The sequence below is a fragment of the Camarhynchus parvulus genome, chromosome 2, assembly GCF_901933205.1.
Source record: "Camarhynchus parvulus chromosome 2, STF_HiC, whole genome shotgun sequence".
Classification (NCBI taxonomy): Eukaryota; Metazoa; Chordata; class Aves; order Passeriformes; family Thraupidae; genus Camarhynchus; species Camarhynchus parvulus.
Genome location: NC_044572.1, coordinates 42,046,413 through 42,068,288, shown reverse-complemented (window position 1 = coordinate 42,068,288; position 21,876 = coordinate 42,046,413). Strand labels below are relative to the sequence as shown.

Sequence of the window (21,876 nt, the reverse complement as noted above, 5' to 3'; positions counted from 1 at the left end):
ATTTTGCTGATAGCATTATTGACATTAGAGTACCACCTTATTAAGTTTAATAATTTGGGATTTTCAAAACACCTGCCACTTAGATTCAGTCTTTGCACAACATTTTTTTCAAGCTAACTTCTACATGTGCACATTATCATGCAGTGGATGGTTCTGAAGCTTTGGCATTCTCCACCTGTGTTGAAACTACCACCCCATTCAAAGCCCAAACACCAACTTCTATTGTTTTCTGACAACATAATATTTTTAAGTGATTTTCTCCCCCTTACTCATGTCCTAAGAAGCTGTGTTATTTGAAATACAAAGTTGATGTCCTCAGAATAAGAGACAAGTGGAGCTCTTAGAGCAGGTCCAGTGGAGAGCTTTAAAGTTGATAACAGAACTGGAACATGCAAGGAAAAGCTGAAAGAGCTGGGCCTGTTCAGCCTTGAGAAGAGATGAAAAGAGACCTCATCAATGTCTGCCATTATCTAAAGGAGGGTGCCAATGGAGCCAGCCTCTTCTTGGTGGTGCCCAGCAATAGGACAAGAAGCAGCAGCCAGAGAGTGATGCACAGGAAGCTCCGCTGGAATGTGAGGAAGAACATCTTTACTGTACAGATAACCAAGCACTGGAACAGGTTGCCCTGAGAGGTTGTGGAGTCTCCCTCACTGGAGATGTTGAAGAAGAGCCTGGACACAATCCTGTGCCATGTGCTCTGGGATGGCCCTGCTTGAGCAGGGAGGTCGGACCAGGTGACCCCACTGTGGTCCCTCCCAACCTGACCCATTCTGTGATTCTTCGACAGAACCTGCATGGCCCCTCAGTTTTGGCGAGCTTCTGAAGCGCTGTGCTTGAAGAAGGAACCACTGAGGGGGATGGAACACCCGACGAAATGGGCGAGCCTGGGTGTTTACCCACGCGACTCCGACCTCGGGGCGACTTGGGCGTTTGCTCCCAGGCTCTGGCAGTTCCACACCGAAGCCCAGTCCCTTGGGCGGCCCTGAGCCCGCGGCCGGGCCCGCAGCCCCTCACGGCGCTTCGGGCACCATGGGGGCAGGACGACGGCTGCGCAGCGCAAACTACGGCGCTCCCGCCTGGCCGGGGGCTGCCGATACGGGGGCACGGCCGCCCGGAGGAGCCGCGCCCGCCACCCCCATTGCGGGGGTTGACCCGTACAGGCGGCCCCGCAGATCCGGCGACAGAGCGAGCGCGGCCAGGCGGGTGTTCCCGCCGCCGCCCGCCTCGCCGCGCCGCGGAGCCGCCCTCACGCCGCCGCATCACCATCGCCCGCCGGCGCGGCGCCAGCTCGGCTCTTTGGGCGGGCAGGCGGCGCTTGGACGAGGGGAACGGATCGGTATACGAGGACAGATAGTGGAGGGGAGAGAGAGGGTGGGAGAGCGGCGCGGGAGGCTGCAGGCAGCGGCCTTCTTGAGTCTGGAGAGGTGCGGGGCCGCTTCCTTCAGCGCCCTGGTCTGTGAAAGGTTGTTCCGGGTGTGTGTTTGGGGACGGGGGCAGTGAGGGTGTCAGGAAGGACTTGTCGGTGGCCGTGGTTTTCCTCTGGGCGGCCTGGGCTCCCCCGAGTGTCCCCGGAGGCGGCAGCCTGGGTGGGGCTGTCCCCCGCTCCCAGGTCGGGCCTGCAGCTATCGTGGATGCCGAGGCTGCAGCGGACGCCGCGCTGGCGAGCGGGTTTTGTGGGCTCTGTTGCCGTCTCTGCGCCACCGAGATGCCGCAGTTGAGGTCAGGGAAGGTGGTGAGACCCGGCGAGGTGAAGCTGGTTGACCCCGAGGTCGGCAGCCCCGGCTCTCCGCGGGCAGGGTGTGAGCCAGAGGGAAGGCTGGTAGTCAAGCAGAGTCGTCGCCTGGCACCAAAGAGAAAGCCTGAGCAGCCCTTACCTTCCTTTCCACAACCTGCCACGCTCTCTCACACTTCCTTTAAGTGTTTTGCTCTTCCTGTGGCCATGCAGAAGGAGCAAGGTGAGAACAGACAGAAATTCCCAGGTAGAAAAGCCAAGGGAATCCAGCGCAGGAAGTCTCCCCGAAGAAGCAAGGGTGTAGCTTCACTAATTTCAGACACAGCTGAGTGTGAAGATTGGCAAGCAGCAGCCACGGCTGCAGCAATGTGCTGGGAAGAGACTGTAGGAGGGACAGGTCAAAGTCAACAGCTGTTTTTCTCAGGAACTACTTTACAGAAAAAGTTCTCAGCAGGGGTTGAAAGGAATGAGCATTGCTCAGAAGACCTGAACTTCTCAGGTTTCCACAAGGGTTCAGGGAGCTTAGGAGCAGAAGGCAAACATTCCTGTATGGAAGTAAAATTACAAGTCCCAAACTTGAAGAGGGAAATTGAGAGCACAGAGAGACATGGAATATCCTGGTTTCCAGAACCAGAAGTTCTTCAACCCAAAAAGGTCACGTGGAGTACTGAAGTGCAATGTACTGACTCTACAATGACGCAGAATATGCAAATCCCAGATTTTAGGCAGAATTTGGGTGCTCAGGAAGTTGTCCCTGAACCAAAACCTCAGGAAGAGGTTTTTTTACTAGAGAAGTTGAATGAGTGTCCATTAGTTGGATCAAGAACACTAGGGACACAGGAAAAAGAAGGGAGATGCTTGGGCAAGAAAGGCAGGAGATCGGTGAGGAAGCCAAAAGTACATGGTCCCAAGGAGAGGGGTAGTTCTGCCTTGCTAAAACAGCATACACAGTGTCCAGAGTCCAGGAAAGGAACTCTGAGTATGAGGAACAGAAATGCCTTGCTGTCACAGCAGCTGCAGGACCTGAGTGGAAAAGAACAACCAGCAACCAGAAGAAAGACTCAGAAGCATTGCATGAAAGAAGAGCATCAGAGCTCAAGCCCTCAGAAACACCCAGACAGGCCAGGGGAAAGTGGTAAGCGCTGGTAGCTCCATTGTAGAAGTACAGCTACAGAATTTGGGCTCCCAAATTGGTCCTGATGTAAGACCCCTTTAAAAACTGGCTGCTGACTTAGTTTGAGAAAAGCTAGGGTGTGCTTCACAGTACTGTGAATACCACCAGTCTTAGAAGAAGACAGATTTTCAGAAAAGAGGAAAGGCTTTTCCTGAAGGAGAAAAGAACCCTGTTTAACACCAAGGAGAGGAGACCAGTTAGCCTTTCAAGGGGGTAGAGAAAGGGGGGGAGGAAGGGAGAGAGGAAGGGATAGGGACAGAAATAGGCAGGCCGTTGGTAGGCAGTGCTGGGGATTTGTTTCTCTCAAAAGCATTCCCCATTTCTTCAGAGAGGTGGTCAGCCGCAAGCAAGAAAGAGGGCAGTAGTTTCAGCAATGCCAGAATAAAAGACAGTCTAAGTCCTCATTCATCTATTATCTGTTTATTTTTGATTATGTATGATGCTGTCTTGTTACAGTGTCTGCCTTTATAGGATGCTGGGGTTTGCTCTCAGGACTTTTTAGTTGCTATTTTATGAAAAATCCCAAAAGATGTAGAAGCAATGATTGTGTTTTGATGTTTTAAGAGAATGTTGAGTCAAACTGGAACAATTCTGAGAGAAGTTTTTAAGGTCTCTTTTTTTTCAGGATGATTGTCTAAAAACATTACTTTTGAAGTGGATACATTCAAATGACATATACTTCCTGTAGATTATTAGTATTTTATCTAAAAACATATTCTGAAAGACAGATATTAACATTGTGTTTTACCTGAAAACAAAGGTCTAAAAAAACGGGCATTGTACTAGTATGCTCTTGAGTCCATTCTCTAGTCTAAATTTTCAGATACACAGATTTTTACATAATCTGTATTTGCTTTTAAATAAAAAGTAGTAGTCTCTAAAAATGCAAGTCCTTCAATTTTTCTGGATCTTCTTGATCAATCAAATGCATTTGGTTGGACTGTGTCTCTGAAAAATACTCTTATGAATAAGTGTTCCTACTACAGAGAATATGCTGTGCAAACAAAAGATTTTAAGGCTGAGCATGCAAACAGCATCTGCATTTTCTTGCCAGATTTGCTCTTATTTGTTTTCCACTTGTGTGGAATACACAACAAATACACAAATTCCAGTGTCCTTATGACACTGTACAGTTCTGCTCCTCTTTGCATTTGTTCCTGAAGGTAATACATCTTTTTTACTCTAAGTGTCCCAGTAGTGTTCATTAAAAAAAAAAAGTCATAAAACTTCACAGAAATATTTTAGCCTTATATAGTGTCATGTTCTTTAGCAGCCTCTCTTGGGAGCCTCTCTTTAGCAAAACTCTTGGGAGTTTTGGTTCTCTTTATAAAATAGGGTAGTCTTTTTCTGTTAGAGTTTTCTTTGAATGACACTTCTTTGGTTTTTTAATCAGCAGAGGAACAGTTGAAAGCAATTGAGCAAGACTCTGGTCCTTCACAGGCTGTAAAGAAGGTTAAGACAAAGCAAAGCACGGTAGAAGATTCTAAGGAAAAGGAATCTTACTATTCTAGATCTTCTACAGTTCCTACTTCAGGTGACACTGAAAGTAAGAGCTTCCTATGCCATGCTGTAAAAGAAGAGCCTGGTGTGCAGTGTAGAAAAAGGCAACACAGATCTGGTAAAATCAAGCACTTGCAAAGTTTAAGTGTGACTGCAGCTGAAGAAGTGATGAATGTGTCTGCAAAATGTGGTGCTGAACGTGACAGTAATGCCCTAAACCATTGTAGTGGCTTGCTCTGTGCAGCTGAAAAGAATCCATTTGTGGTGTTACAGGACTGTAGTTACATCAATACATTAGTGAAGCCTTCAGCTAGTGGAACTACCAACAGTTATAAATTAAATGGATTCTTCCATGTAGCCCATGGTACTGGAGACCTGGGTGATAGAATTTGCAGCACTAGTAGAATGCAGAATGAGAGATCACTCATAAAAGGTGGTTTTTCACCTAATAAAGAAAAGAATGAAAACAAAGAAGGTTGTGTTTCATGCTGCCTGAGTGAAAGCAATAAGTGTTTAAGGGGAAAAAAGTGGAATATTGGTAGAAAGCCTAGAAAAAAGATGAAAATCATAGAGAAATCTGCAGACATGGCTAGTAAATGCAAGAAGTATGAGTTACAAACAGAAGCAGCAATCAAGTCAAGCTCATTTTCAGTTTCAGGACTAAATCATACTTTCTCAGCTTCATGTGACCATACATCAGATTTTGATACAGAAAAAAATACTCAGGAAGTAAAAACTGTATCAGCCTGGAGAAAGAATAGTACCAAATTACTTGAGTTTGAAACTGGCTTTAAGAAGACATCTGATCTCTCTGCATTAGTAAAAGGAGAAAGTTCAAGCAGTGTGGCCCATTATGCAGCTGCCTCAGATAGCCTTAGAGCATTAGCTCAGATCCATGATGTTTCTGATCATCACAAAAGCAAGACAGGAAGAAATTTGAACAAAGTTCCTAAGAAATTGCAGCAGTTTACCTGCCAAAGAACAATACCCATGACTGGTAAAAAAGTTTGGCCTGTTGAATCTTGTGCCAGGACTTCTGAATGGTTTCTTAAAAATCATAGGTTCATCTCAGAAGGAAGAAGACTTTTAAAGGCTGCTTTTGAGGATTCCTCTGATAAAAGCAGTGTTAAAGCTGTGGAACGTAGTGCAGTGGCTGGGAATGTGAGACAGCTGGATTTGCATACATCATTGGCAGAAATTACAAAAGAAATTAGACCTAAAAAGATTGATCCAAATATTGACTGTCAGGCTTCGCATGAAACAATGGAATCCTCTTCTGTGGATATTTGTGAGACTTTGAGAGTGAGCGATGAAAATGGGGAATCACCAGTTAACACAGATAAAAGTGCTGTGGCTTTTAACCATGATGATGTGCAAGAAGTTAAAGCAACCTTGAATTTTATAGTAAAACAAAAAGATGAAGATGAAGGAGATGTAACAGAAAGAAGTGTGTCTGTGACAGTCCAGAATAGTACAATAAAACAAGAAGATAAAGATGAAGGAGTTGTGACAAATAGAGACTTGTCTGTGACAGTCCAGAATGGTACAACAAAACAAAAAGAAAAAAACAAAGATGTGACAAACAGAAGCCTGCCTGCGACAGTCCAAAATGGTATAACAAAACAAAAGGATGAAAATGAAGGAGATGTGACAAACAGAAACCTGTCTCTGACAGTCCAGAATAGTACTTCTGCAAGTAACACAAACAGTATAAACTTCAGCCCTAAAGGATCAGTAGTGAAGCAGACATTTTCTGATTTAAACCTAATTAAACCATTCACCTCTGGAAACCTGACAAAATTCAAAATTCCTTTATGCAGAAACAAATCTAAATCCAAGAAACGGGAATCTGTCCATTCATTTGAAAGCAAAACTTGTAGTCCACTAGAGCTTCTTGAAAGCACTAGTCCAGGAAGGCAGAAGACAGGTGAAGAGACTTTCTTGGTAAAATCTGAGCAGGGTCCTCTTCCTGTAATGAGTGATGCTGCATCTCCAGCTTCCATACAGAAAAAAGCAGATGAGATTGATAGTAAGGACTTCCAGCACAGTGGTTCTGTAAACCTCTCTGATGAGATGTCTGCGCTCCCTGAAAGTTTCTCTACGTATCCACATCCTCTTCTTGATGGACAGCCAGAGCCATCTGTGCCTGATTCCTATGGTTCTGAGTGTGTGCTGAAATCTAGTTTTCCTGATCATTCTTGGAATGAAGTCGACCACCTTGTTGGATTAGAAATAAATGGTGATAGAAAATCAAGAGGGAATTTTTCACAAAAACTCAAAAGTCAAAATTTACCAGATGTCCTTGAAGCTTACAACCAAGATGTTCTTGTCATTGATGTGATTCAGGATGACCCTGACCTTTTTGGAACCAGTAATGAAGAGGAGCTTGCACCTGCATGCTGTGAAAATTGTCCAGTGAAAGCATCCTCTGCAAACTGCATTAAAGACACAGAGGTGTATATTAAGCCTGGGTCTCCTGTTACATCAGAAAAGACATATTCAGTAGAAAGTAGTTTTAGGTATGCATATCATTCTTTTTTTATCACAATATTCCCAAGTACAATATTCACAAGTACTTTTATCTCATATGCATATGCTTTGGTTGTAATTTTCAGGCTTCCTTAGAGAATTCCACTAATTTTTGTTTAAATTATTTCTTTATTTGATTTTGAGTGTCTAATTTTGATTGAGCTATGACAGTATTCTGAATGCAGATAAATTAATTTTTTCTTCATAAGAGCTGGGATAAACTGAATTGTAGGACAAGGTAGTCCTAAAGGGCTTGTTTAAATGAAGTGAAATATGAAAATAGAAACAAAGATAATTAAAAATAATAGTCTTGATTTGAAAAAGCAGACAGCCCTTTGAATGCATTTTTCTTAGTTGTAAAGTGGTATAATACTAGAAATGTTTTTACTTTTTAGGTGTAGCTTATTCTTCTCTTGAGTCTGTAAGAGTAAATGGTTGCCTCTAGAGTAGTGTTCTGTTCTGCCATTCTTCTTCCCTCTTTTTCTCCTATCCTATTCTCCTACATGTGAATATTTTTCAGGTATGTGATTTGGCTAAAGTGTTGCATAGGTTTATCATCCTGCATCTTCATTCAGCAAGTTCCTGGTGTAAATCATTAGGTGTTAATGTTTTACTGGGTTTTCAGATGATAATAAAAGGAGGAGGAAAAGAAATTTAAAGTAGAACCTAACTTTTGTAAATGAGATAGTAGTTCTTCATGGAATGAACTCATCTATTGTTTAGCCTCTTTACTCTCTTAAGTTTTGATACTTGTGTTCAGTGAAAAAGTTTTAAGATTGAATTTTTCATTTTTTTCAAAGAAAAAAAAAGAGTTTTAGATAGAAATAATGCAAGTTTTTCCTCCAAAGATTTTTTTTATTGGGATGGGTGTTTTAAATTTTTTTTGTGTGGTCTTTCTAGGTGGCTTTATGCTACCTGTATTTTAAGTAACGCTTCAATTGTTTTCAGGATTGTACCACCTTATAGCTGCATTCTTTTTTTTTTTACTCACTGCTCTCCTTATCCTTTCCTTTTCATTAAACCCATGTGCAAAAGAGGAAGGGAATCTTCTTTGAGGTGCTGAACACTTTTTTGAACATGAGAATATAAAACTTCTAGATGTTAACAGAATAAAATTTCTGCCAAAACAAGCCTCTAGAGAACAGGGCAATTCTGTAGTAGGAGCATCCAAGTTCTTGAGGAGCAGCTAGACTGTAGCATAGTAAATTTATTAGAAGGAGTATTAATTTCTTTCTGACACCTGCTGAATTTGTTTGCCATTAGCCAAGGGAAATAAAAATGCATAATAAAATGCAAATAAAAATGTTCTTCTTTCTTAGAGTTTCCCCTGGATTTGCTAAAGAAACAGGCAAAATTTCTTGTTTTGCTTTTTATCTTCCATAATTTGGTAAAAAGATTATTAGGTGGTGATTAAACATAGTTGATAGCAGTCAGGAACATATTAATATTATAATTCAATATGAGACTATATTACTATATATATATGAATTATATTAATATTATGATTCAATATGAGAATATTGAAATAAGGCAATAGACCTTACCACAGTTTTATTGGGTAACTTATGATATTACCAGATAATACCACATCATGACCAGTTCATACTTTTTTTTTTTGGGTGGGGTTTTTTTGGAGGGTTTTTTTTTGTTTTTTTTTTTTGAGTTTTACCAAATACGGCTGGGACTTTAACAGGTTATTTCTCTGATGCTTGTGTTTTAAATAGAGAAGAGTGCGGGTCACTTCCAGGCATCAGGAAAACATTCTGGCCTGAAGCCTGAATAGGGCAGCAAAACTGGTTTTTCAGTTATGGTTTTGTTTGCCACTTTCTGTTGCCTTGACTGGACAGCTTGCTGTCGTTACACTTGGTGTCATTCACCAGGTACAAACTTCTAAAATGTGTGATGATCATGATCATGTTTTATATATTCTAGGTGTAACATTTAAGATACGTATTTGTCCCTCCTGAGCTTTTCTGAGGAGAAATATTTATTTTTTTTCCTAACTTATCTTTGAAATAGGTGAAGTATCTTCCTATGAACAGTTGTTTTTGTTACTCTCTGAGATTCATTGTTAAGCAAATGAGCTTGAATATAAAATTACTGTAAATCACATTTTTTAGAAACTGATGAATTGGCTCATTAGTACAGTATTTTCTTGATTTCCTATACAGAGAAAATTTCCCTTCCCAGTATTTTAGGCAAAGATTAAATGAGATCATGAGCTTTTACTGAAAATTTTGGCTTTTGAAATGTCTTGGTTTTACTTAGCATGTTTAGGTGTACATCTGAAGGGATGAACATAAGAAAGCCAAAAGAGAAAGTTAAAAAGAGGCTTAAAACAACGTGTTGTTGTAAGTGTTCTGTCCATGGCTAAAAGTATTACTGAGAACTATTGATTTTATGTAACTGATAGATTATTTTTGCTTCTGTGCAAGATGGAAATCTTAAGTACACTTTTTGTTCAAAACAGATGCATGCAAGAATCTGGAAAGTCAAGTGATACTGAAAATTCCTGTAATTTGGTGTTAAAAGGTAAGGGCCTCTGGAAATTTTTGGTATATAATCAAAAGAAGAAAAAAACAAAAAAAAAAGAACTTGTCTACTTGTGTGGTTTTGTATTATCTTTTTATTGTTACAGCAGTTTGTTTCCTAATGCATATTGAGTCAACATCTTTCAAAATGACACAAGCCTGAGTCATAGAGGGAGCATGTACTTCTCTGTATTACTTGTCTGTTGGTAGGACTAGTGGGTTGGAGTGGGGTTTTTTGATTGGTTTTGGTTCTGGGGTTTTTTGACATTTCTCTGACAGTTTTAGGCAAAGAATTCTGTTCGTTGGTGACATCACAGTAAGACTCTGAGTCCTGTAATAGTGCTTTGGAGTTTAGGTCAGAGTTAGAGGTGATTGTTCAATTGTGTTCATCAGCACACAGAATTTTATAGTCAGGTTTATTTCCAGGTTGTCCTTTTGGGGTTTTTTGTGGATGCTATGCCCATTCTACTGAGACAGTGTTTTGTTTTTAAAGGATGCCTTTTTCTAATGAAATAAGGTTACTTCTGATTTAGTGGGGGTTTTCTTCCTATTTAAAGCAGAACAGTCCAGCTAGGCAGCACATGAGTGTGATTTGTTTTGTTTTCTACAGCTTGCATACCAGACCTACTGGTATACCAAGGTATACCTAATGTAGAAGTTTCTACTGGATAGGTTGGAAGAACAGGATTTTGACTTTAGATAGAAGCCCTTTACTGACAGTGGTGAACATACAGAGTGCTGAGACTGGTTTTGGAGGTTCATGGTGTTTCCCTTCTGGTATCAGTTTGTCAGCTTGCTGTTAATCTGACATTCTGACATTACATGTTGATTTTGCTTTAGGCTTGAAAGATGTCTGTGACAGTACCTCTTGGGCTGGTTTTCTTCATTCATGTGTTATGCTCATGTACAAAGATTGATTTCAGCAGATAGTGCCTCCTGGAAAGGAGTGACTAGAGACTATTAGGGGGAAGAGAAGATTTCAGGCTTCAGGTATTAGAAGGCAAAATAAAAGGTAATGAGGTTTTAAGAGCTCAGATACCAAGAAACAAGTTCCCTGAGGAGGAGTCAAGAGGAAGTACACAGTTATGCAAAGAGACTCGGGTCTGTGCCGTGGAATCTGCAATGCTGAGGTGATTGAAACCAAACCTGGCAACAAATTTTGTACTATTCAGTAACTTCTGCATGTTCTTTGTTGTTTTACTTCATGTTCTAGCAAAGTTTGAGGCTGAAAGTCTTTGGTTGTTTTTGTAGTACCTAAAGTCCTTCCCAGATCTGAGAAGCAGGATCCCATCATAATCTTAGATGAATATGCACGCAGTAACTTACCGTTCAATACATGACTTTTAAAAAAGACCTGCACAGAACAAAAGAAGGGTTCCTGGTTTTGCTAATTACTGATTATTTATGTATTTATTTAGAAATAGGTGTTACTGCTTTGCTGTCCTGTGTTAAGTTAGTGAAGTCATGGCTCCTTGCCTTAGTGGCTTCAACATTTAAGAAGGGGAAAAAGTACTACAGTTAAAATATTCTGGATGACATCAATCCTCTTCACCTTTCAAGTGGAAATCTTGTGTATGTTGTCTTCAGCCAGATGTGTCTTGTACTTGGTGATCATAGAGACCAGGGACTATAAGAGAAAACCCTTTCCAATACTAATCTGATTCTTTCTTCCTGTGTCTGGACAACACAGTGCAGTTGGAAGTCATTTATGTGATCCAGTAGTGAATTTCTTTTCTATGCAGAACTCTTCTGTTGTACATAAACAGCCCTTTCAGAAAGTTGAAGCCAGGTGTGTTGTTCATTTGCTGTGGCGTCTGCAAAAGATGCTGAAATTTCCTGACACTGAATTCTTACTGAGTTTACTATATTACAGGAATTTGGAGTTTCTCAGAGCTTTCTATATTTAGTTCAGGGTTGCATCATGTCAGTGTGATTAACTTATGCCCTTTTGTAACAAAAGCTGTCTTTTTGCTTAGCAAATTGCCACACATCTCTTTGGCTGTGTTTTAATAAAAAAGCTTAACTGAATTTATTTCTAAAGTATTGAATTCAATATTAAGTAAATGTGTTGTACTGTTCAACAGGGACCATTAAAGAACATAGTGCTTGGATAGAATTTTAATTGCAGATTCAGCCTAATATTTATTTGAAATGGTTCCTGCCTTAAGCATGAAATATTTTTCCATAAATTTCACATTTAGGAGGTCCTAGGAGTTCTTAAATGTCATTAGTTCTAAGCCTTTGTAATATTTAGGAAATAAAAGCTTTCTTGTCTTGTAGCATGGGAAACACATAAAGCAATGCGTTTATACATTTTCAGCTGAAGATGTGAAGACCCACAACTCCTCCAGAGGAAGCAGTCCTTCAGGAGATGTTAGTGAGGACTTTCTTAAAGATAGGCAACAGAGCAAACTAGATGAACTTTTGACAAGTTTGGACGTGGATGAAAAGGTACTGAGAAATTTTGCTTTCTCTCCTTAAATACTTTAAGAAATTACAATCCACATAATTGGATAATTTTAATTACTAATGCTGTTTTATCAACAAAATCTTAAATTTCCTGAAATAAAAAGAATATTAGCATTTCATAGATGACTGTGTATTGGCAATGTAATCTTCACTTAACAGAACTTGACTTTTTTTTAATTGTCAATTAAGCTTCAAATTGGAACTGAAGCAGGATATTGTTACATCAGTTGTTGCAGTAACATTGTATTCCCAGTGGTATGAAAATTACTGTTCCAGTGTACTCCTATGAGTACTGCTTTGCATGTATGACATTTTTACATAACATACCTAATTTTAAATGTTGCTGTTAAAGGCGTCTCAGTATCAGAAGGATGGGGCAGTGTTGGAAAGCTGGGGAGCTGCACAGACATCATGCATCAAAAAAATCATTCTGGGCTTCATTACTTGGGCAGAAGGGCCTTTAACATACAGATTTCTGGCTGTTCAGAGGGAGTAATATTCATGCTTACTGGCTTTATCTGACCTTTCTCTGTCTTCCCTTCTCTAGATAATAAGTCTAGGTCTTTTAAGATTTACTGAAGTTTTATACTATTTGCTTCTTTGATAATTAATTGGAATTTACATCTCTCTGCCACTCATATGTTGTTGCTTACTGTTTTCTACTACTCCAGGAGTGGCTAGTGGTTTTAACTGGATAAGTTAAACTGTAAAATTCACGGGGTTAAAATTGGTAAGTAATTGGGAAGTTAATCAAACAGCAGAGAATCAATTTCCCATTAAGCAAAAAATTGTTTAAAAGAAGAGAAACACTTCCTTCAGCAAATGGAATTGGGGCAGCTAACATGCAATTCACAAAGTTAACAGTGCCATTTTGTTTGCTGATCTTTTGGAGAGACAAAAAGGGTCTGTCAAATTATAAGGTTTGCTGAAGGTGGGGTACTTGTTGCAGTATTACCAGGTCAGTCCCATTTGGGTTGTTTCATAGCTTTGTGGCTTTATAAAATCAGTAAATTTCACCATGTGAAATTAGTGGCTTTATAAAATCAGTGTCCTAGTGCTTGCTTTTCTGTGCTGTGTTGGACAGTAGAAAATATGTACAAATAATCTCACCCAACCCAAACTCAAACCACAAGATGCATACTAAGCCCTACCTAAACCTCTTCTGTATGTGGGTAGAAAATAGCAGTGTGCACCTGCAGGGGGAATGTGATGGCAGAGCCCTTATTGCAGGTACTCTACCATCCGGGGAAATTCTCCGATTATGCTTTTTGATGGTTTTTCCAATTAATAATCCTGTGAGAAGGGCAAAAACTACGCGTGGAGAAGATGCTAAAACTATTCGGGAAGTGGTAAAATAAAGTTTAGAAATCCAGTGAGAACATAGTTATCTCTAGTTCTTTGGCTATAATCAATTTGTAATAGAATATGAAGTCCTGAGTTACTTCATGAATAATGGATGAAACAAAGCCAGGATTCTCTGACTTCATTCTGTATTAGTCTTTTCAGATTCTCTCCTCCAAATATGTTTTGTGCTGTCTTTTTTCTCCATATCGTTGAGGACTTTTTAACTGTCCACGATTGCGTAGACCTCAGAAAAAGGCTTAAATTCCTCCGCGGTGCAGTTCTAAATTTCATTAAATTTGTTGGAATAACTTTTTTGGTGTTTCGTACATCTGTCAGGCACAGTTAAATTTGGGCAGTGGGCATAAAAATTGCTGAGATTATCATGGGAGCAAAGAGAAGACAGTCACATTGTCTTTTTTTCCAATTAACAATCACTATTTTAAAGAACACAGTGTATGAAGGCAGTATGTTCATTAACAAAGATGTTGTAAGAATAATCCTACACACCAAATAACAGTTTCTACAGTTAAGGCTGTCTTATCACACCTTGCAATGATCTCTAACAGTTTTAAGTCTGTAAAGCATAGCAGCCTTAATAGTGCTTTGTTGTACCTGAAAATAACTTTTGAATATCTTCACAGTTAAGGCTTGCAGATGGAGTACCTGATGTTGAAGAAGAAAATGAGAGTGAAGGTGGGAAAAGGTACATATAGTGTGTCCTTCATGTAACCAGTAGTATTCCCCAGTTACTATACAAATAAAACGTGATGTTGTTACCTGAACACCACCAGTATTTAATTCAATTTTCCATGTTACTGTAACTATGTGATGAGGAAAATAAATACATGAAATAATATAATTTCACTCCACAAAGTACAGAACAAGTGTAGTCATAGCCTGACAGGACAATAGGGCTTATTTTGGCTTTTGACTGGTGACAAAATATATTGACTTCATGACAGTGTCTCACTTCTGCATCTCAATGTGAGTGTAGCATAAGATGCATTTCTTGGTACAATAGCACTTACCAGAACTTAACAAAACCAAAAAATAGTAATAAATAAGTCATGAGGCTTTCCTTTTTCTTTTCTGCTTATGAAAGAATTGAAAGATCTCATTCAAATTCAGGCTGACAAATATTTGTACAGAAGTAGAAAAAGGTGCTTAAAAACATGTCACATGCAGTTAAGGACATGCTTTACTGTTCTTCTAGCTTCAAGCTGTGTTTGTAGTGTTTATTGTACAAATTTCTTAGTCTGATTTACAGAATCACTGAGTAAGCTGAGTCAGAAGGGATCCATAAGGATCATCAAGTCCTACTCCTGGCCCACCACAGCGCTATTCCCAAGAGTCACACCATGTGCTCAGGAGCATTGTCCAAATGCTTATTGAACTCTGTCAGGCTGGTGCTGTGACCACTTCTCTGGAGAGTCTGTTCAGGGCCTGACCACCCTCTGGGTGAAGAACCTTTTTTTAATAATCAACCTAAGCCTTCTCTGACACATCTTCAGGCCATTCCCTGGGGTCCTGTCCCCAGAAAGAAGAGATCAGTGCCTGCCCCTCCTCTTCCCCTCACAAGGAAGTTGCAGACTGCAGTGAGGTCTCTCCTCAGTGTTGTCTTCTCCAGGCTGAACAGACCAAGTGACCTCAGGTGTTCCTCACCAGGCTTCTCCTTAAGGCACTTCACCATTTTCATTGCCCTCCTCTGGACATTCTCTAATTGTTTAATGCCTTTCTTACATTGTGGCATAAAAACTGCATAAAATATTCAAGGTGAGGCCACACCAGTGTAGAGCAGAGCAAGACAGTCCCATCCCTTGGCCAGCTGAAGATGCTGTCCCTGATGTCCCCCAGGACACAGGGCCCTCCTGGCTGCCAGGATACATCTGACTCGCATTCAACTTGCCATCAACCAGGACACCCAGGTCCCTTTCCACAGTGCTGCTCTCCAGCCTCTCATTCCCCAGTCTGTCTGTACTTCCCGGGTTGCCCCATTCCAGATGCAGAATCCATCACTTTCCGTTGTTGAACTTCATACTGTGGGTGATTGTCCGAGCCTGAATTACTGTCAGACTGAGACATTTTCATTCATCAGCAGTCCAGAAATGACAGAGAATTCGTTTTTGTAGGAAAAGTATACTTAAGATAAAATTCTTAAGTAATTAGAAGAGAAATAACAGTGTGTTGTGGTTTAGGAGCAGTAATCACCAATTAGCTACTGCAAAAATTAACCCTGTCCTGGCTGAAACTAGGACACAGTAAATTTCAAATTAACCAAGAAACCTTAGCTGACATAGAAGAGAGTACTGCTTTTTTTCCAGCCACACTCACATTTCTGCAACAGACTTGAGTCTGCCAGAAGTCTGTCAGAATACTGCATCTTTTTCTTAATCCACTAGAGAGCTCCAAGCTCCTCCTTCTGCTATAAAGTACCCATTTAAATTTGCCTTAGTAGCATAAATAGTTCTGTATATTACAGAATAAGTAGATTGTGCTGAACAAAATATGTTTGTGCAATGCAGTACTCTGTGTGGTTAGAGAAGAGGCCTTCCTTTGGAGTTGAACTATTTTCTCTAGTTTTACTGAAAAATGTTATCATTGCGAAGTTTAATCTAGAAGAAAACATAATTGCTGTTCTTATTTAGCAAACTCCTCTTTTAGTGATGCTGTTACTAAAAAAAAAGCTTGTAGGGGTATATAGTTTACAATTCCTCGCCAAACGTGTGTAGTTTCATGTTTAGATTAAAGAAATCTGAAGGGAAACTGCTGTGAAAACCCTATTGTGTCAGAACTGGGGTTGGCATCATGAGGAAGCATAAGAAGATTTTATGTGGTAATTTGAAATTTCTGAGTAATTAAAACTGCAGATTTTTTGTTCCCTCTAGAAACCAGCCCAAATGCATTGATGAGAATAAAGATTCATCTTGAAAAATTTGGATTTCTTACCTGGAATTTCTTCCTCTGTACATTAGCATTTTTGTTTCAAATTATATTGAAAACATCCTAAAGTTTAGGAACTATTTGAATTATCTTGGTTATGAGAAGTATTAAATATCTGGAATCCCTTATAGGAGGTGGCAACTTTCTCTGCAGAGGAGCAAACAGGTTAAAACCAGGATTGTCCTAAACCAGGATTCTTAATGGAAAGGGGGAAGGGGAGCAAGATCTCATGAAAGGGGATTATATTCTTCCTGTGGCTTTGTTTACAAATATGAAAGAGATTACCAAGTATTTTGCTAACAATATTTTTAGCTTATTTTTGAAAACACCACATTTTAGTAGTTTAATTCTCTGGAATTTTAGTAGTTTAATTCTCTGAAATATTTGGGAATAAAAGCAGAACAGTCTTTAATTGGGGTTCTCTTTGAAATCACCTAAATCTTCTGTCCAGTCGTCAGTTTTTAGGAAAGAAAACAGTTTAAATGTAATTAAAATCTAAATTAAAATTAAAATGTCTTTAAATGTAATTTGAAAAGCCTTGAAATTTACTTCTTCATAGGTGACAGAAATCATGTCAGTCTTCTTGTCAGAATGGTGGGGGGAGTGGTTCACAGGTGCCTTTTTTACTTATTTATTGAATTTCATATCATTTTGCGTTAGGGCAGAATAATCTCAGCTAAAATCATAATCAGATTGGACCAGGCAAATGAGAGTAATGAAAGTAAAATTGTTGGGACTGCTGGCTATTTAAATTTATGGCAAGTTTTGAAGTGTTGCATAAGTGTTGAAGAAATTCTCATCTTTTATACACTTAATCCTTCTTTTAAGGCATGCAGTACATGAAAGAAACCCTTGTTAAATTTGGTTAAACAAACTAATTTTAACAAAATTTTGGTTTTTAATATTCAACAGTGACTGTAAATACAAAGTGAACTGTGAATTGCTATCAGGATTGCCATTGAATGACCAAAAAGTAAATCTCTTCAGTGGAACTACAGAGATGAAATCCTGGACAAATGGTATTGTATGCTGTGTTGATGAGCCCGTCATGATTTTTTATTTGTGCTTTATTTGCCAATGAAATCTTAAGGACTGTCTTCAGTTCCTGAAGATATTGACTGGAATTTTACTTTGCATATATAAAAGCAAAACTGCAAGATCTCGTATGGTACCTTAGTGAGAGGTTTGGGATTGAGTTTTTAGCAGAATTCTGTTCTAGAAATAATTCTATCTGATATTTATGCCTCTCAGATACTTCAATGGTACAGGAGTGCATGCGTTCTTAGAAGTCTGACACATTGTGCTTGACATGTGTTATTAGCAAGTGACTTGTTTCCCTTTATTTGTGGTCAGAGAATGTGACTGCAGATTTGGTTGGTTGATTGTTCTTAGTAAGGCTTGCTGAAGTGGTTTGCCCACCTTGCTGAAGGTCAGGACTTAGTTGTTTATGCGAATTCAAATTGTTTTGAGGCATTCATTAGACTGGATCAAATAATTATATAGATTTAGTAAGTAGCACTTCTTGTTGACCCCGTCTGTTTTACATGTGGGACAGATGTCTGTGCCACCAGAGAAGTCATAATGGAACTGGAGTCACTGCACATAACAAATCTGACATCTAGCCTTGCATAACTGCGTGGTTTATTTGGTATACAAGATAGAGAAAAATAGGAATCAATTACTTGTGGATAGTTACTGCATTCTGTTTCTTTGCAACAGGTGCTTTGGAAATCAGTGTTTTTAGAATTGTTGATTAATATGGATATTTGTAAACATGGATTTCTTGAATTAAGATCAGTGACTGGGTTCTTGTTGAGTTTCAAATTGTACTGTCAGTCTGAGCTTGTAGAACAATTTTACCATGTTATTTAACCGTATTTTCATGTAGTGCAAGAAACACATGCTATAAAAAGCAATTTTGAATATGTCTTCAGACTCCAGTTATTTGAAACTGTTCATATCTTTGGCCTTCAGAGTATACCTTCTGAAGAGTTCTTCAAAGTCTTCCTTCTTAAAGTTATTTGAAAGTTGCCAAAGCAAGAGTTTCTGTGCTGGGACAGGGCAAAACAGCCTTTCATTCCCAGAACTGTGCGGGCAGGATTGGCTGTTCCACTTTAGGGCCTTCTTCCCTACAAGTCTGACCTACAGTCAGCAAGGGAGAGTGCAAACTCTTGAAAGGAACTGGTCAAAAACTTCATGCTTGGGGATAGCAAGAATCTGGAGGAAAGATCAAATTCCCAGTGAGATTTTTCTATAGCTACTGGCTGGCTCTTTTCTCAGTCGTTTTCTTGTCACTAAATGTATCCAATCCTGAACTTATTGAGCGGCCGACCATCACTTCACAAGTTTTTGCAGTGTGACAATACCATAACATTTAGTACTCATTGTTCTATGTTATGCTCAGTCCTTCCTATCCTGGGATAGTCCTGTCTGTTAGGAAGACATGGAAATCAGGAACCATGTACCTAGTGCCAGTCTCTAGAAGAACATTCATTATTGGATGCTCTTTAGTAAATTTAGTTTGCCAGAAGGGGCTAAGCACCGTGTCTTTTGAACACTCAGTTCTTTGAAGGGGCCAGATGGGAATCCTAGAATGCAGGGCATTCAAAAACTCATTTGTCTTTAGATATGGAGTTGAAAATTTGAACTTTTGTCTTCCATTAACATTATTCAGTTTTCAAAGAAAGAAAACTGTCATTCAATAATAATTAAAGTTCTAAAACCAAGTTTCATGGTTAAGAAACCAGTAACTTACACTGGGCTTAAACTTTCTACTTGCATTGCTTAAAACATAAGAATATGAAAGCTTTTCTATCAGTTCAGAAAAAATAGCTTAAATTTAGGGCTAGTGATGTTGGAATGCAAAGATTACTGATAAAGTGGGTAGGTTTTGAAATTAAAACTTCTGGATATTTTTATTCCTTTTCTTATCTCTGTAAGTTAGAGCAGGATCCTTGGATAAAGTAGTGAAGTTTTTAATTTAAATGTGCTTACTCTTGAAGTTTGTGTAAAGTCTCACTTTTAGGATAATTAAGAAAACTGTAATTTAAATTACTGGCTTTAGACTGTATTAATCAAATTTTCATTAATCATTGCTGTGACTTGAAGGAACTATAAATATAAAGGAAAATAAGATAAATGAGAGTGGTTTCAGTATGATTCATTTTTATTATGTGATTTGTGCCCTCGTCCTAATCTTTAGGTTACAAATCTTCGGGAAGAAGTACTCCACTGCCATTGAAGAATTGTGGAGATTTTGAGCCATGGAAGATGGAGAAAAATGCAAATGTGAGTTGTTAAATCTTTGCCTTTGGCGCCAAATTTCTTATGGCTATTCAGACAGTTCCCTATGTATCAAGTCACAAACTGTGAATCTGTATATGTTTATGTTTTTACACTTTTAAAGATGCTATCACTGAGTAAATATAATTTCCAAGAACAAAATCAGTGATGAAGGGGCTGCTGTTCACAGTGAACTTTTCTTGATTTCTGAACAAAATCAGTGATGAAGGGGCTGCTGTTCACAGTGAACTTTTCTTGATTTCTGTTTTCAGCTTAAGCAAAATCAAATAATTATTTTTGCTTTATTGGTGTTTGTAGAACTGAAAAGCAGACAAGGTTTCACATGTTCAACACAGCCTGCTTTATCCATGATGCTGGGCACTGGAAAAGGGTTAAGGAAATTGATGCCCCAGAATACACAGAGGATGACTCAGAGCTGTGCAGGAACTTGTCACCTTTCTCCTTCCTCTCTACTCTTTGTCCATCTCATTTAGCAGTTCTTGCATTATCCCTCTTTGTGGTCTTCAAGACAGGCTTTTGTTGTATTAGACACTAACGTGACATGGCAAGGGATTGATCTTTGTGTCCTTTGAGATGCTGCAAGTACAGTACAGAGGTGAGGGTTGTTTCAGAGGCTGAATTACAGATCACATTTTCTGCTTTTGTTTATAGTTTGTACATATTTTTAAATTTTAAAAACAAAGACCATGTTTGCTTTCAAGAAATGTTATTTGGCTTTTTCTGCTTGTTGTAATTTTATTTTATTCCAGGCTTCTCATTCAGTCCAGCAGATCCTTGATGCACTTAACTTGCCCCGTAAATACTGCAGATATTATTTCATGACTTCACGTGGATGTGTAAGAAAAAAATGTTGGTTCTGTCATGTTCCAGGACAAGGGGATGAAAAGGTAAAAAAAATTATTGAAGTAAGGAAAATATTCTAAATGTGAACACTTTTTAAAACCAAAACATCATGTCCTTTGTTCATTTGTATATGGGAAGTAAGTAATCAAGCAGAGATTGATGGATGAAAAAATTGTTGAGAAATTCTTCTTCTCAAGGTCTTCTAAAGTATTTTTTTAAAAATTGTGTAATTTTGAACTAGTAGATGCTTTAACACTCATCAACAATTAGGCTGTACAAATACAGTAGCAGATTCTGAGACATTTCTATCCTGAGCATCAGAGACTTGAAGCAAATCCTTGCAAAGACTTTGTATGTACTGTTAAAGCCAAAAGCCATCTATGGTATATTACCTTCTGCATATTTTGTGCAACAATAGGCGTGTTTGTTTTAAAATGCTGTAATCTCTTTAAATAGAGCAACAGTTCCCATAATATTTGCAAGCAAGAATAGTTTTCCAATGATGGGCAAAGTAAGTGTGTTTTCAAATCATTTAAGAGAGGCATTTTGAGTTTAATGCTTCCAAGAAATGTGCAAGGCAAGCTGGTTGTACTGACAAGTAGTAAGATTTTGAAATTTGCTGTATGAAAGTTTAGTAAGTTAACTGGAAGCAAATAAAAACATCAAAGCAGGTGACCAATAGCAAATGCCTAACTTGTCCTCATCAGGTATTAAAAGATTTATTTCTTATCTACCATCTTACTGGTATGAGTGCAATTTTATCATTGATGTCAGTAAGTAAAAAATTTCAGAATCAAAATGTAAAAAAATAACTTGCAGTTAACCTGTTAAACATAGTTGCTAAAAAAAACCACCTAACACCTAAAGCAGCTTGTCCATCTTCCTGATATCTTAAATATACTGTGTCAGAAATTTTTAAATACATCAGTGTAATTTGGTTTTATTTTTCTTAATGTTTTCTCTTTTATATATATTTTGTATGGAACGTTTTTCCTTTTTTCTCAAGTGTGATACATCTTTGGCAGGCTGTTGTGAATATTTGTAATTTTCAGCTAGTTTATCTGAATTATTGTGGTTTTTATTGCTTCATTATATTACAGGCACATTAAAGAAGTGTTTGCCTAAGACTATTAAAAATCCATTCCATTTGATTTGACTTGTGGTACAGCACTCCAGCAGACTTTAACACTTCTACCCACCAAACCTAGCCAAACTTTCTTGGTAGTCTAAAAGTGTGCCTGAGTTTTGTTTGTTTATGTATGTATTTATGTTTTTAGACCTGTCCATTTAAAAATTATAATAGGCCAAGCACCTCATGGTGGCACCAAAGTACATGAAAGAAAAACAGGTAAAGAAGCTATAAAGGCATCTGGTCTTAAGCAGGAGGAATAAATCTCTTCAGGAGAACTGTTATGCAGACTGATAGTCCACTTGCTTAGAGCTCCGTGTTCTCAGTGATAATAGTCACTGAGTGTTTGAAGAGAAATACCTTTCCCCATAATGATATTTTT

At 38.8% G+C, this 21,876-nt stretch overlaps 1 protein-coding gene across 1 annotated transcript in view; it reads left to right on the top strand.

Moving 5' to 3' along the window:
* Positions 1-1,705: 1,705 nt before the first annotated feature.
* The window catches only part of TOPAZ1 (testis and ovary specific PAZ domain containing 1), a 36,242-nt gene continuing 16,071 nt past the window's right edge, over positions 1,706-21,876 (top strand). Inside the window, exons 1-8 of the mRNA XM_030943360.1 lie at positions 1,706-2,867; positions 4,300-6,925; positions 9,406-9,467; positions 11,787-11,917; positions 13,921-13,982; positions 17,132-17,238; positions 19,422-19,507; positions 20,272-20,409. Coding sequence (XP_030799220.1) covers positions 1,706-2,867; positions 4,300-6,925; positions 9,406-9,467; positions 11,787-11,917; positions 13,921-13,982; positions 17,132-17,238; positions 19,422-19,507; positions 20,272-20,409 — 4,374 coding nt within the window. The remainder of the gene's footprint in view (positions 2,868-4,299; positions 6,926-9,405; positions 9,468-11,786; positions 11,918-13,920; positions 13,983-17,131; positions 17,239-19,421; positions 19,508-20,271; positions 20,410-21,876) is intronic.